General features: G+C 45.2%; 1 protein-coding gene across 1 annotated transcript; it reads right to left on the bottom strand.

Moving 5' to 3' along the window:
* Positions 1-2,730: 2,730 nt before the first annotated feature.
* Positions 2,731-11,416, bottom strand: NANOG (Nanog homeobox). Its single transcript, XM_021092390.2, has 4 exons — positions 10,085-11,416; positions 6,675-6,937; positions 4,324-4,410; positions 2,731-4,184 (listed from the first exon to the last, which is right to left on the bottom strand). The coding sequence occupies exons 1-4, from the start codon at positions 10,233-10,235 to the stop codon at positions 3,771-3,773; spliced, it is 915 nt and encodes a 304-aa protein (XP_020948049.1). The 5' UTR covers positions 10,236-11,416; the 3' UTR covers positions 2,731-3,770.
* Between the last annotated feature and the right edge of the window lie 1,266 nt (positions 11,417-12,682).

Raw genomic sequence — 12,682 nt, 5'->3', positions numbered from 1 at the left:
CTGGGCAGAATTAATTATCTCTGACTTCCTTTTGTCAGATATCTAGATAATTTGGCTAGATAGTATTATAGAGCAACACTGGAAAAATGAGGCATCCATGAGAGAAGTTGACTATGAAAACTGCCCTGGGCAGTTCCCATCATGGCTCAGCAGATACAAATCCGACTAGGAATCACGAGGTTGCGGGTTTAATCCCTGGGCCTTGCTCAGTGGGTTAAAGATCCAGTGTTGCAGTGAGCTGTGGTGTAGGTCGCAGACTCGGCTTGGATCTGGCATTGCTGTGGCTGTGGTGCAGGCCAGTGGCTACAGCTCAATTAGACCCGTAGCCTGGGATTCTCCATATGCCTAGGGTGCAGCCCTCAAAAGACAAAAAGACAAAACATAAAAAAAAAAAAAAAAAAAAAGGAAAAGAAAGCTGCTCTGGTTATTCTCAGCATCTCTGCAGCTTCGGGAAACTGGTTTCCATGGAGCAAGCAGACAGAGTGGTAAATTAAAGGGCTCCCAATTAAATCAACTTGGGGCTAGCCAGGATGGGAAAAAGGATAATAAAAAAGGGATTAGTTTTGTTCATAGATGGCTACTTAGCTCCTTCTAAGGTAAGAACATAGTTTATCTGAAAAGTAATTTTTTTTCCAAAGTACAGTTTACTTGTATATTGGTATATGATTCACCTTTTATTTTTTTATTTTTATTTTTTGTGTTTTTGTCTTTTGAGGGTTCACCCTCAGCATATGGAGGTTAAAGGAATGTTAAACATTGGAGTTCCCACTCTGGTACAGTGGGATAAGGATCCAGCATTGTCTCTGTGGTAGCACAGGTTTGATCCCTGGTTGGGTGCAGTGGGTTAAGGATCCAATATTGCCTCAGCTATGGCTCAGACTCACTCCCTGACCTGGGAACTTGTGTAGGCTGTGCAGTCATTAAAAAAAAGAAAGAGTTCCTGATGTGGCTTAGTGGAAATGAATCTGACTAGTATCCATGAGGATGCAGGTTTGATCCCTGGCCTCGCTTAGTGGGTTAAGGATCTGACATTGTCATGAGCTGTGGTGTAGGTCACAGACATGGCTCGGATCTGGCATTCTGTAGTTGTAGCTCCAATTCTATCCCTAGCCTGGTAACTTCCGTATGCTACAGGTGCAGCCCTAAAAAAAGGCTAAACATTAATGCTTGTACATTAAAAACCAATGCATTAAATCGTGCTTTGTAGTTGGCCTATACATTTTAAAGTGTCCTGGAGTTCCCCTTGTGGCTCTGTTGAAACGAATCTGACTAGCATCCATGAGGATGCAGGTTAGATCCCTGGCCTTGCTCAGTGGGTTAAGGATGTGGGTTGCAGTGAGCTGTAGTGTAGGTCAGCCCCTACAGCTCTGATTTGACCCCTAGCCTGGGAATCTCCATATGCTGCTGGTGTGGCCCTAAAAAGACAATAATAAAATATCGTCCTAAAAAATAAAATCTGGGGAGTTCCCGTTGTGGCGCAGTGGTTAACGAATCTGACTAGGAACCATGAGGTTGCGGGTTCGATTCCTGGCCTTGCTCAGTGGGTTAAGGATCCGGCGTTGCCGTGAACTGTGGTGTAGGCTGCAGACGCGGCTCGGATCCCGAGTTGTTGTGGCTCTGGCATAGGCCGGTGGCTACAGCTCCAATTCAACCCCTAGCCTGGGAACCTCCATATGCCGTGGGAGCGGCCCAAAAAATGGCAAAAAGACAAAAAAATAAAATAAAAAAAATAAAATCTGGCATTTAAAAATAAGCTTAGCAAAAAAAAAAAAAGTAAAAATAAGCTTAGGCATTCCTGGCTCAGTGGGTTAAGGATTTATGTTGTCTGAGAGGAAGTGGATTTGATCCTGGCCTCGCTTGGTAGGTTAAGGATCTGGTGTTGCTGTGGCCAGGGGTGGAGGGGAAGCTTCTTTAGGAGTTACCTGGTGGCTCAGAGGGTTGAGGATCTGGCCTTATCACTGCTGTGGCCCTGGTTCGATTTCTGGTCTCAATTTCTGCATGCCATGGACTTATTTTAACATACTTCTGACAGAAGAGCAGTCACAGAACCTTTCCTATGTGAGTTAAAGGTTGAGATTTCAATTTGTCCTTTTTCCCTCTTCCGAGTTCCCTCTACCACCCATTATTCGCCTTTCCCTCTGGCTGCACCTCACTTAGCCTCCTTACAAACCCAAAAATCTCACTTCTCTGCTCCAGACCTTTCTGATGTGGCACTGTTCTTTAACCACTAATAACCACATTTTCTTGTTTCAGTTACACACACAAGGAAGAAATTTGTTCAAGTTTCATTTCAGTTCATTTTACCCCCTCATATTAAAAACTATGCTAAAGACAAAAATTTTTTTGGCCACACCCACCGCATGCCCATGTTCCCAAGTCAGGGATCAAAGCCCCACACAGCAGTGGCCATACTAGATTCTCAACCCACTGAGCCACCACGGAACTCTAACACCAAAATTTTTATGCATTGATCCACTGAGATCAGGGTAGACATACCTAATGATAAAAACAGGTATTTATTTGTATTTAATAAATGAACCAGTCACACTGGCAGGAGCATGGTGTGGCAAAATACGCAACTTCTTCCTACAAATACTAGGATGATGAACAAATGAGGGGTTGGTCAGAGCAGAAGAAATCAGTGAAGCACACGGTAGGGTAAAATAAAAACCCTTTCCCTTAACAAGTGAAGCCTCTCCCTCCCAGAAACCGTGAATAATCCATCACACATCTTTGTACTTTTTATTTTACATCTTGGTATTTTTGCTTCCTGTTTTTGAGGGTTAGATTCTCAATCATAAAGACATCCAGCAAATAGTATTCTATCTAGTCGCTATAGCCAGATGCTTCTTTTATCATGTTCTCCATGTAAGAAGCCAGTGCTACTCAAGCCTCTTTGATGAGACTTCAATTATACCTGCCCAGCCCCACCTCCAAATTAGCACAGAAGGTATGAGAGCAGGTTTTATCAAGTCAGAGAAACAAACCTAAACAAAAGTTCTAGAAAATACTATCACTTCCCAGATTGAATAGAATCATCATACAGTGGATTACTACCCAGCCATAAAAAAACCCCAAATAATGCCATTTCCAATGACACGGATGCAACTAGATGCTTATACTAAGTGAAATCAGAAAGAGAATGACAAATTCTATTTGATATCACCTACATGTGGAATCTAAAATATGACAAAAATGAACCTATCTACAAAGCAGAAACAGAAGCACAGATGTAGAGAACAGACCTGTGGCTGCCAAGGCCTGGGGGGGGGGGGTGGCGAAGAGGGATAGACAGGGATTTGAGGGTTGGTAGATGCAAACTATTACATTTAGAATGGAGAAACAATGAGGTCCCACTGTAGAGCACAGAGAACTATATTAAGTCCCTGGATGATGGAATATGAGAAAAAGAATGTATACCGGAGTCGCCTTTGTGGCTCAGCAGAAACGAATCTGACTAGCACCCATGAAGACGCAGGTTCAATCCCTGGCCTTTCTCAGTAGGTTAAGGATCCGGCGTTGCCATAAGCTGTGATGTAGGTCACAGATGCAGCTCAGATCCTGCATTGCTGTGATTGTGGCCTAGGCCAGCAGCTGTAGCTGCTCCGAATCAACCCCTAGCCCGAGAGCCTACATATGCCTTAAAAAAAAAAAAAAAAAAAAAAATGTGTATATGTATGACTGGGTCACTTTACGGTGCAGCAGAAATTGACACAACATTGTAAATCAACTATATTCCAATAAAATTTTTTAAAAAAATAAAATGATCGTCACATATCTTCAGGCTGTATGTTCATGGAGTAATTTGGGAATAAATCCATGATTTGCTGCTGGGTACCGCAGTACTTTGAAGTCTGCTGTATTACATTATGATTTTCCCCAGCAGTTTCCAAGACGGCCTCCAAATCACTGATAGAATTTTGCTGAAACTGGAGCTGGGGCTGCAGGAATTCCTCAACATAGTTGTTGAGCTGGCTATTCCAAGTCTGGTTATTCCAGGCTTGGGGGCACCAGGTCTGGCTGTTCCAGGTTTGGTTGCTCCAAGACTGGCTGTTCCAGGTCTGGTTGCTCCATGATGGGTTATTCCAGCTCTGATTACCCCACACGGGCAGGTTTCCAGAAGCGTTCACCAGGCATCCTTGGTGATAGGAATAGAAGCCCGGGTATTCTGTACTGGCTGAGCCCTTTGAAAGAGAAGGATGGATTAACTGAAAAAGCACAAGGAAACTCAGAACTGTCTTTTGTTGGGATTACATGCTTCAGCAATGGACAAAACTACAAAGTCCTTGCTAGGAAAGAGCAGAAAAATAAGTTTCCTGTTACCTGAATCACACTGTTGCTATTCCTTGGCCAGTGGTTTTTCTGCCACCTCTTACATTTCATTCGCTGGTTCTGGAACCAGGTTTTAACCTGTAAGGAAAAGGTAACAGAAAAACATAAAATACTAATACAGGGGTACTAAAAATCAAAGATATTAGGCTTTTTTTTCCCCCCTGGCAGCTACAACTATCTCAGACTCAGAAATAACCAGTTAGGAGTTCCCTTTGTGGCTCAGTGGTTAAGGAACGAGACTAGTATCCATGAGGATGCGGGTTCGATCCCTGGCCTTACTCAGTGGGTTAAGGATCTGGCGTTGCCATGAGCTGTGATGTAGGTCGCAGACGAGGCTCGGAACCCATGTTGCTGTGGCTGTGGCATAGGCCAGCAGCTGCAGGTCCAATTCGACCCCTAGCCCATATGCTGCAGGTGCAGCCCTAAAAAGCCAAAAAAACCCAACAAAACACGTTATTTTGTTTGCAGTAAGAAACCCCACTCCAAGTAAGCACATTTACATTGAATATAAAAATGTTACTTTAATTCGGGAATTATGAAACATACCACAGGGACAACTATTTAGAAAATATTAAATTATATTACAACACAGAATGCACTAAAATTTTTAGATGATTTATAAACTATGAGTCAGAAAACAGGATCACAGAAGTAGAAGAATATGTATGTGTAAAATAAGATCATGGGAGTTCTCTTGTGGGGCAGTGGGATAAGGAATCAGCGTTGTCACTGCAGCAGCACAGGTTTGCTCCCTGGCCTGGGAACTTGCACGTGACTTGAGTGCAGCCGGGGGAAAAAAAGAAAGGTCATGGAATAGGGAAGGACTTTCTAAGTATGGCACCAGTAAGAAAACCATCTGGGAGTTCCTGTCGTGGCGCAGTGGGTCACGAATCCGACTAGGAACCATGAGGTTGAGGGTTTGATCCCTGGCCTTGCTCAGCAGGTTAAGGATCCGGCATTGCTGTGAGCTGTGGTGTAGGTCGCAGATGCAGCTCAGATCCCATGTTGCTGTGGCTCTGACGTAGGCTGGTATCTACAGCTCCGATTCGACCCCTAGCCTGGGAACCTCCATATGCCTCGGGATCGCAGCCCTAGAAAAGGCCAAAAAAAAAAAAAGAAAAGAAAACCATGTGATTGAATAAAATGGCTAGGAGATCCCGTCGTGGCGCAGTGGTTAACGAATCCGACTAGGAACCATGAGGTTGCGGGTTCGGTCCCAGCCCTTACTCAGTGGGTTAACGATCCGGCGTTGCCGTGAGCTGTGGTGTAGGTTGCAGACGCGGCTCGGATCCCGCGTTGCTGTGGCTCTGGCATAGGCCGGTGGCTAGAGCTCCGATTCGACCCCTAACCTGGGAGCCTCCATATGCCACAGGAGTGGCCCAAGAAATAACAAAAAGACAAAAAAAAAGAAAAAAAAAAAAAAGGTCTAATAATATGAAAAATGATTAACCTCACTAAGTAACCAAATGCACAGAGAAAAACAAAACGGGCAATTTTAATGAGAACCCGTGTTGGTTAGGGACTCTCCTCATTCAGAAGATAGTCCTTTGATTAAGAAAGATTATAAAGATGTTTCCACAACTTTGGTTTGTGCAACAAGGAAAAGTGGTTAAGTAAACTATAACACATTCACACAATATTTGATTCCATTTTCACATTAAAGATTCCATTTTCAGGAGTTCCCGTCGTGGCGCAGTGGTTAACGAATCCGACTAGGAACCATGAGGTTGCGGGTTCGGTCCCTGCCCTTGCTCAGTGGGTTAACGATCCGGCGTTGCCATGAGCTATGGTGTAGGTTGCAGACGCGGCTCGGATCCCGCATTGCTGTGGCTCTGGCATAGGCCAGTGGCTACAGCTCCGATTCAACCCCTAGCCTGGGAACCTCCATATGCCGAGGGATCGGCCCAAGAAATAGCAACAACAACAACAACAACAAAGACAAAAAAAAAAAAAAAAAAAAAAGATTCCATTTTCAGGAGTTCCCATCATGGAGCAGTGGAAATGAACCCGACAAGGAACCACGAGGCTGCGGGTTCAATCCCTGGCCTCGCTCAGTGGGTTAAGGATCTGGCATTGCTGTGAGCTGTGGTGTAGGTTGCAGACACAACTCCGATCTGATGTTGCTTGTGGCTGTGGTGTAGGCCGGCAGCTGTAGCGTCAGTTAAACCCCTAGCCTGGAAACCTGCATATGCCAGAGTTGCAGCCCTAAAAAGCAAAAAAAAAAAAAAGTTTCCATTTTCACATGAAACATGAAGTTATTTGTCGGGGTGCACACACACATAGAACATAGAAATCGGCCTTATTTTTATTTCCTATTACATCAACAACAAAACAACCCTAACCTGTTTGTAGCTAAGGTTCAGGATGTTGGAAAGTTCTTGCATCTGCTGGAGGCTGAGGTACTTCTGCCTCTGAAATCTGTCGTTGAGGACACAGAGCTGGGTCTGCGAGAACACAGTTCTGATCTTCTGCTTCTTGACTGGGACCTTTTCCTCCTTCTCTGTGCTCTTCTCTGCAGATGTGGGCAGTGGTTTTACTCTGGGGCTTGTGGAAGAATCAGGGCTGTCCTGAATAAGCAGATCCATGGAGGAAGGAAGAGGAGAGACTGTTGGGAATAAAATGACACTTTTCTCTAAAACTTCCAATATTAAAAATGTCTTGTGTTCAAAGCACTAATATTAGAGTTCTCACAACCTCAGAGCTAGGTAGTTAAGTACTGATTTTAATCTTAAAAGTGACCCTGAACACCTTGCTCGCCTTTGTGCAGTGCTGTTTGACAAACCATGGACATGGCTGATATTATGCATCGCTGGAAAGCAGAGAGGGGCTCAAAACCACTTCCTCCTGCCCATCTAAGCTCAGGAGCCCACACCCGGGGCTGTTCTCAAAGGTCACAATGATCACTTGACTCCCACCTCCTGTGTTCCCCCCATAACTTTTTTCCATCAGTCTTCACCCGCTGAATTTTTAAAACATGATCCCGATTCCAGGGACCCTATAAAATCAAGAGCATACTGCCCAGTTCTGATACCAGGCCTGGTAGGGTAATATGAATTCTGACCAGCCCTGTTTCCATCCAGACTTTACCTTCATTAACTTTGTGACCTCATTTCCAAAGTCATTCCTCCTTCATGGAGTTTTTGGGTTCGTTTTACTTTGGCATTTGGGACAAGCCAATCATAATCTTTTACTTTTTTTTTTGTCTTTTTGCCATTTCTTGGGCTGCTCCCGCAGCATATGGAGGTTCCCAGGCTAGGGGTCCAATCGGAGCTATAGCCACTGGCCTACACCAGAGCCACAGCAACACGGGATCTGAGCCTCGTCTGCAACCTACACCACAGTTCACGGCAATGCCGGATCCTTAACCCACTGAGCAAGGCCAGGGATCGAACCCGAAACCTGGTGGTTCCTAGCCGGATTCGTTAACCACTGAGCCACGACGGGAAGTCCTTACTATTTATTTTTTGCCCGCAGCACACCTCGGCCTGATGTGGGATCCCAGTTCCCAGACAAGGTATGGAACCTGGGCCATAACCTCGTCAAAGAATCGAATCCCAAACACTAGACCACCAAGGAAGTTACTCTGTTTTCTATTGAAGTATAATTGTATAATACTCTATAAATTACAGGTGTACAATATAGTGACTCACGTCTTATTTTTATTTATTTTTTGTCTTTTTGGGGCCACACCCATGGCATACGGAGGTTCCCAGGCTAGCGGTTTAATGGGAGCTGTAGCCGCTGGCCTACACCGCAGCCACAGCTTGCGACAATGCTAGACCCTCAAGCCACACTGAGTGAGGCCAAAGGGACACTATATCAGATTCTCAGCCTTCTGAGCCAGAACAACGGGAACTCCATACCTTGGTTTGTTTATTTTTGCCTTTTATGGCTGCCAGCCTACGCCACAGCCACAGCAACAGAGGATCCAAACAGCATCTGTGACCTACCCCACAGCTTAAGGCAATGCCGGATCCCTTAACCCACTGAGCGAGGCCAGGGATCGAAACCCCCCTCCCTCATGGATCCTAGTCAGGTTCGTTAACCGCTGAGCTACGTGAGGGAACTCCCATATGTTTTTTATTTGTAATTACTACCTTTTTGGGGGGGGCTAAGCCTACAGCATATGAAGTGCCTGGACCAGGGTTCAAACCCGAGCCGCAGCAGTGACAACGATGCATCCTTAACCCACTGAGCCACTAGAGAACGCCTACCTTTTTATTTCTAACAACTTCTGCCAAATTGATTTCCAAAAGAGGTGGTGCTGGGATAGTGGAGTTCCCACTATGGCACACGGAACTGGTGGTGTCTCTGCAGGGTCAGGGCACAGGTTTGTTCCCAGGCCAGAACAGTGGGTTAAAGGATCCGGCGTTGCTGCAGCTGCAGCTCCAGCCTGACCCCTGGCTAGAAACTCCATAGGTCACAGGGTGACCAAAAATGTAAAAGAAAAAAATAAGAGGTAGTCCTGCCTTTATAGTATGCCGAGCACCCTGCACACCCGCAGTTACCAGTTAGAAGCCTGAGCACTTGAGTATAAATTTTTGAAGCCAAACTTTTTTTTTTTCTTTTTGTCTTTTTGCTATTTCTTGGGCCGCTCCTGCGGCATATGGAGGTTCCCAGGCTAGGGGTCCAATCAGAGCTGTAGCCACTGGCCTACGCCAGAGCCACAGCAACGCGGGATCCGAGCCGCGTCTGCAACCTACACCACAGCTCACGGCAACGCCAGATCGTTAACCCACTGAGCAAGGGCAGGGACCGAACCCGCAACCTCATGGTTCCTAGTCGGATTCGTTAACCACTGCGCCACGACGGGAACTCCTGAAGCCAAACTTAATTTCAAATCTGAGCTCTTCTGAAGAGCCACTTTGGCTGTCAGCATATTCCATCTTCTGGAATCATCTACCATGCAACAGGGTGAACACTTCCTTGGGGTTTAGGCGACTTGACCATAACAGGTGCTCACAAACGCAAGCTGCCCAGTTAATACCCTCATAGGTTGGGAGTGCCAGTTGCCACTGTAATAGAAAGACAAACCATTTCTACAAGGTGCGCTTCACACGATTAAATTAGCGAAGCCATTTCCGGCATGCCTGAAATAGACAAACCCAAAAGGTGACCCTCACCGCCTCAAGCGTGATGTCAGGACTTGGACTTAGTGATACCATGTAAGATTTACACGTCAGTCGATCACAACACATTTCCTTTCCTCAGTGCCTGTGCAGTCAGCCTTCAAATACTCCATACAGGAGTTCTCATTGTGGTGCCAAGGAAACGAATCTGACTAGCATCCGTGAGGATGCGGGTTAGATCCCTGGCCTCACTCAGTCGGTCAAGGATCCAGTGTTGCTGTGAGCGGTGGTGTAGGTCCAAGATGCGGCTTGGATCCCGCATTGCTGTGGCTGTGGTGTAGGCCGGCAGCTGAACTCCAATTTGACCCCTAGCCTGGGAACATCTATATGCCGTGGGTGCGGCCCTAAAAGGGAAGGAAAAAAAAAAAATTCAGGTGGCCTGCAGAATCCCTCGTCTCTCTGTCCACAGTTCCCGATGCCTGGGACACAGGGGAAAGGGCATGACCTTATCAAGTTACAGTTGAAAAAGAGGTGACGAGAGGATTAATAGATAAGGACACCTGCCTATACTGATGGGCTCAAGGTGAAACAGGCGACCCTCGGCCCCTTTCCTTCTTTCTATTTCCCTGAAGCAGCTTAGCTTTTCAATTTTTCAAGATCGTCAAGATTCAAGATTTTCTTACCAGTCTCGGTGTCGAGGGTCTCAGCAGATGACATCTGCAAGGAGGCATAATTTTCTTCAGGCCCATAAACCTCAGGCATTGGTGAAGATTCGCTGGAAATGGATGCTTCGGGGCAAAGCAGGCTTTGGGGACAAGCTGGATCCACACTCATGTTGAGTTGAAGAAGGGGGAAAAAAAAAAAAACCACCAAAGAGCTGGATTGTAGGAAAAGTCCAGGCTTAAGTGTCTAGATAGAAGAGCTTAGAATCATGAAGATCTCCTCCAGGTGTTAAAAGTATCAAAAAATGGGATGAAGTGAGTCACCCTTACGAGAACAGGAGCTAACCACCCCAATCTAGCAAAATGAGAAAAATTTTGGAGGCTCTAGATTTATAAGGAAGGATCGACCATACTTAAGCCCGCCCCTCCTGGCAGCCCCACGCCCACACACACCCTTGCGAATTCCCAGTTAATCCCGTCTGCCAGCCTCACCAAGGCCATTGTAATGCAAAGAGAGGGCTGCTGAGTAACCCAGACTGGGTGGGGAACTGGGACCATGGAACCTGGAAACAAAATAAACCCCGCAGTGAACTACTTGCAGGTCCACCGTGTTTCCACTTTTTAAAATCAAAGATGCAAAAAATTTTTTTAAAAATTAAAAAAAAAAAAAAATCAGATCAAATGGAAGATGCACCTCCAGTTCCTGAGGCTATTTCCGGTGACTGAAACTCCCGCTGGGACAATGAATTTCTTGACCTGAGACTCCTTTGGGTCTCCAGTTCAGGCTTATTCTGCAGAAACATGTTAGCTCCATTTTTCTCTTTGATTCACCCTAAGGTAACAATAAAACACATGTTGAATGTTGGCGCATCAGGTGATGGTAAAAATAATACTTGTTTTTAACTCCCACTTTACTTCTTTCTCGTGTTTTTAGCTTTCAGAAAGACACGCAAGTCTTTTCAGCAGGACAAAAGCCAGAGGAAAGGACTTGCAGACATAGGACCCTAGGTGTCCGGTTAGTCATTACATATAAACCATTATTACTCTGGAGGATTTTTAAGTCGCTTTTGTACACACAGTACTGGATAACAGCTCGGCTCAGCCATTTTAATGTCTCAGTTTCCTTATTTATAAATAGAGATGACAGGAGTTTCCGTCGTGGCTCAGCGGTTAACTAATCCGACTAGAAACCATGAGGTTGCAGGTTCGATCCCTGGCCTTGCTCAGTGGGTTAAGGATCTAGCGTTGCCATGAGCTGTGGTGTAGGTTGCAGACTCGGCTTGGGTCCCGTGTTGTTGTGGTTCTGGCATAGGCTAGTGGCTACAGCTCTGATTAGACCCCTAGACGGGGAACCTCCATAGAGGGAGCAGCCCAAGAAATGGCAAAAAGACAAAAATAAATAAATAGAGATGACAGTACCTTCCTTCTCTGTGTTGTAAGAATCAGGGCGAATAAAGTGCTAGAAACTCATAACACCTGACACATCAGCGAGCTACAAATGGTAGCTGTTAATAGAAATTCTTTCAATGATCCTATGCCTGTGACCTACCTCTAAGTTTTGAAATTACCCTTTGGTTGTGCTTTTTTTTTTTGGTCTTTTTAGGGCCGCACCCACAGGTCCCCAGGCTAGGGGTCCAGTCAGAGCTGTTGCCACTGGCCTACACCACAGCCACAACCATGTCAGATCTGAACAGAGGCTTGGACCTCCATCACAGCTCATTGCAATGCCGGATCTTTAACCCACTGAGCAAGGCCAGGGATGGAACGTGTGTCCTCATGGATGCTAGTCAGATTTGTTTCTGCTGAGCCCTGCTGGGAACTCCTGGTTTGCTTTTTATTTTAATCCATCAAACATGAAACCTAACAGTTCGTGATAGAATGAGAGCACCATCTCCTTCTTTGACCTGGGACGTTATTAGATTAATCAATATAAAATAAGAAAATTTATTGACCTATAAACCAACCCAATTGAAAAGAGGGAGACACTGGGAACTCAGTCTAGTCACTTGTGATGGTGATGGAGCATGATAATGTGAGAAAAAAGAATGTATACATGTATGGGTAACTGGGTCACGTTGCTGTACAGGAGAAAATCAACGGAACACTGTAAACCAGCTATAATGGAAAAAATATAAATCATTATATTTAAAAAAATCTCTGCTATAAACCTGGGTTGTGATGATCATTGTACAGCTATAAAGGTAATAAAATCATTGAGTAATATAAAAAAATTCTTTAAAACAAGATATAGCATTAATTTCTTTATCAATGATACAATTATAAAATGCTAATTTAAATTTCCCTTTTGTGCCACTATATTATTCTCACACTGACAAATGACCTTGTTTAATGAATTGAGTACATTCAAAATTCATTTGCGTGTAAAATAAAATTCTTTAAGGAGTTCCCGTCCTGGCGCAGTGGTTAACGAATCCGACTAGGAACCATGAGGTTGCGGGTTTGGTCCCTGCCCTTGCTCAGTGGGTTAATGATCCAGCGTTGCCGTGAGCTGTGGTGTGTGTAGGTTGCAGACTCGGCTCGGATCCTGCGTTGCTGTGGCTCTGGCGTAGGCCAGTGGCTACAGCTCCGATTGGACCCCTAGCCTGGGAACCTCCATAT

This window comes from Sus scrofa, chromosome 5, assembly GCF_054392235.1.
Source record: "Sus scrofa isolate SSC_HxYL_T2T_F1_AM1 chromosome 5, Sscrofa_HxYL_maternal_Yorkshire_Landrace_v2.0, whole genome shotgun sequence".
Classification (NCBI taxonomy): Eukaryota; Metazoa; Chordata; class Mammalia; order Artiodactyla; family Suidae; genus Sus; species Sus scrofa.
The sequence above is the reverse complement of the archived record's forward strand: the minus strand, read 5'-3'. Positions and strand labels throughout refer to the sequence as shown.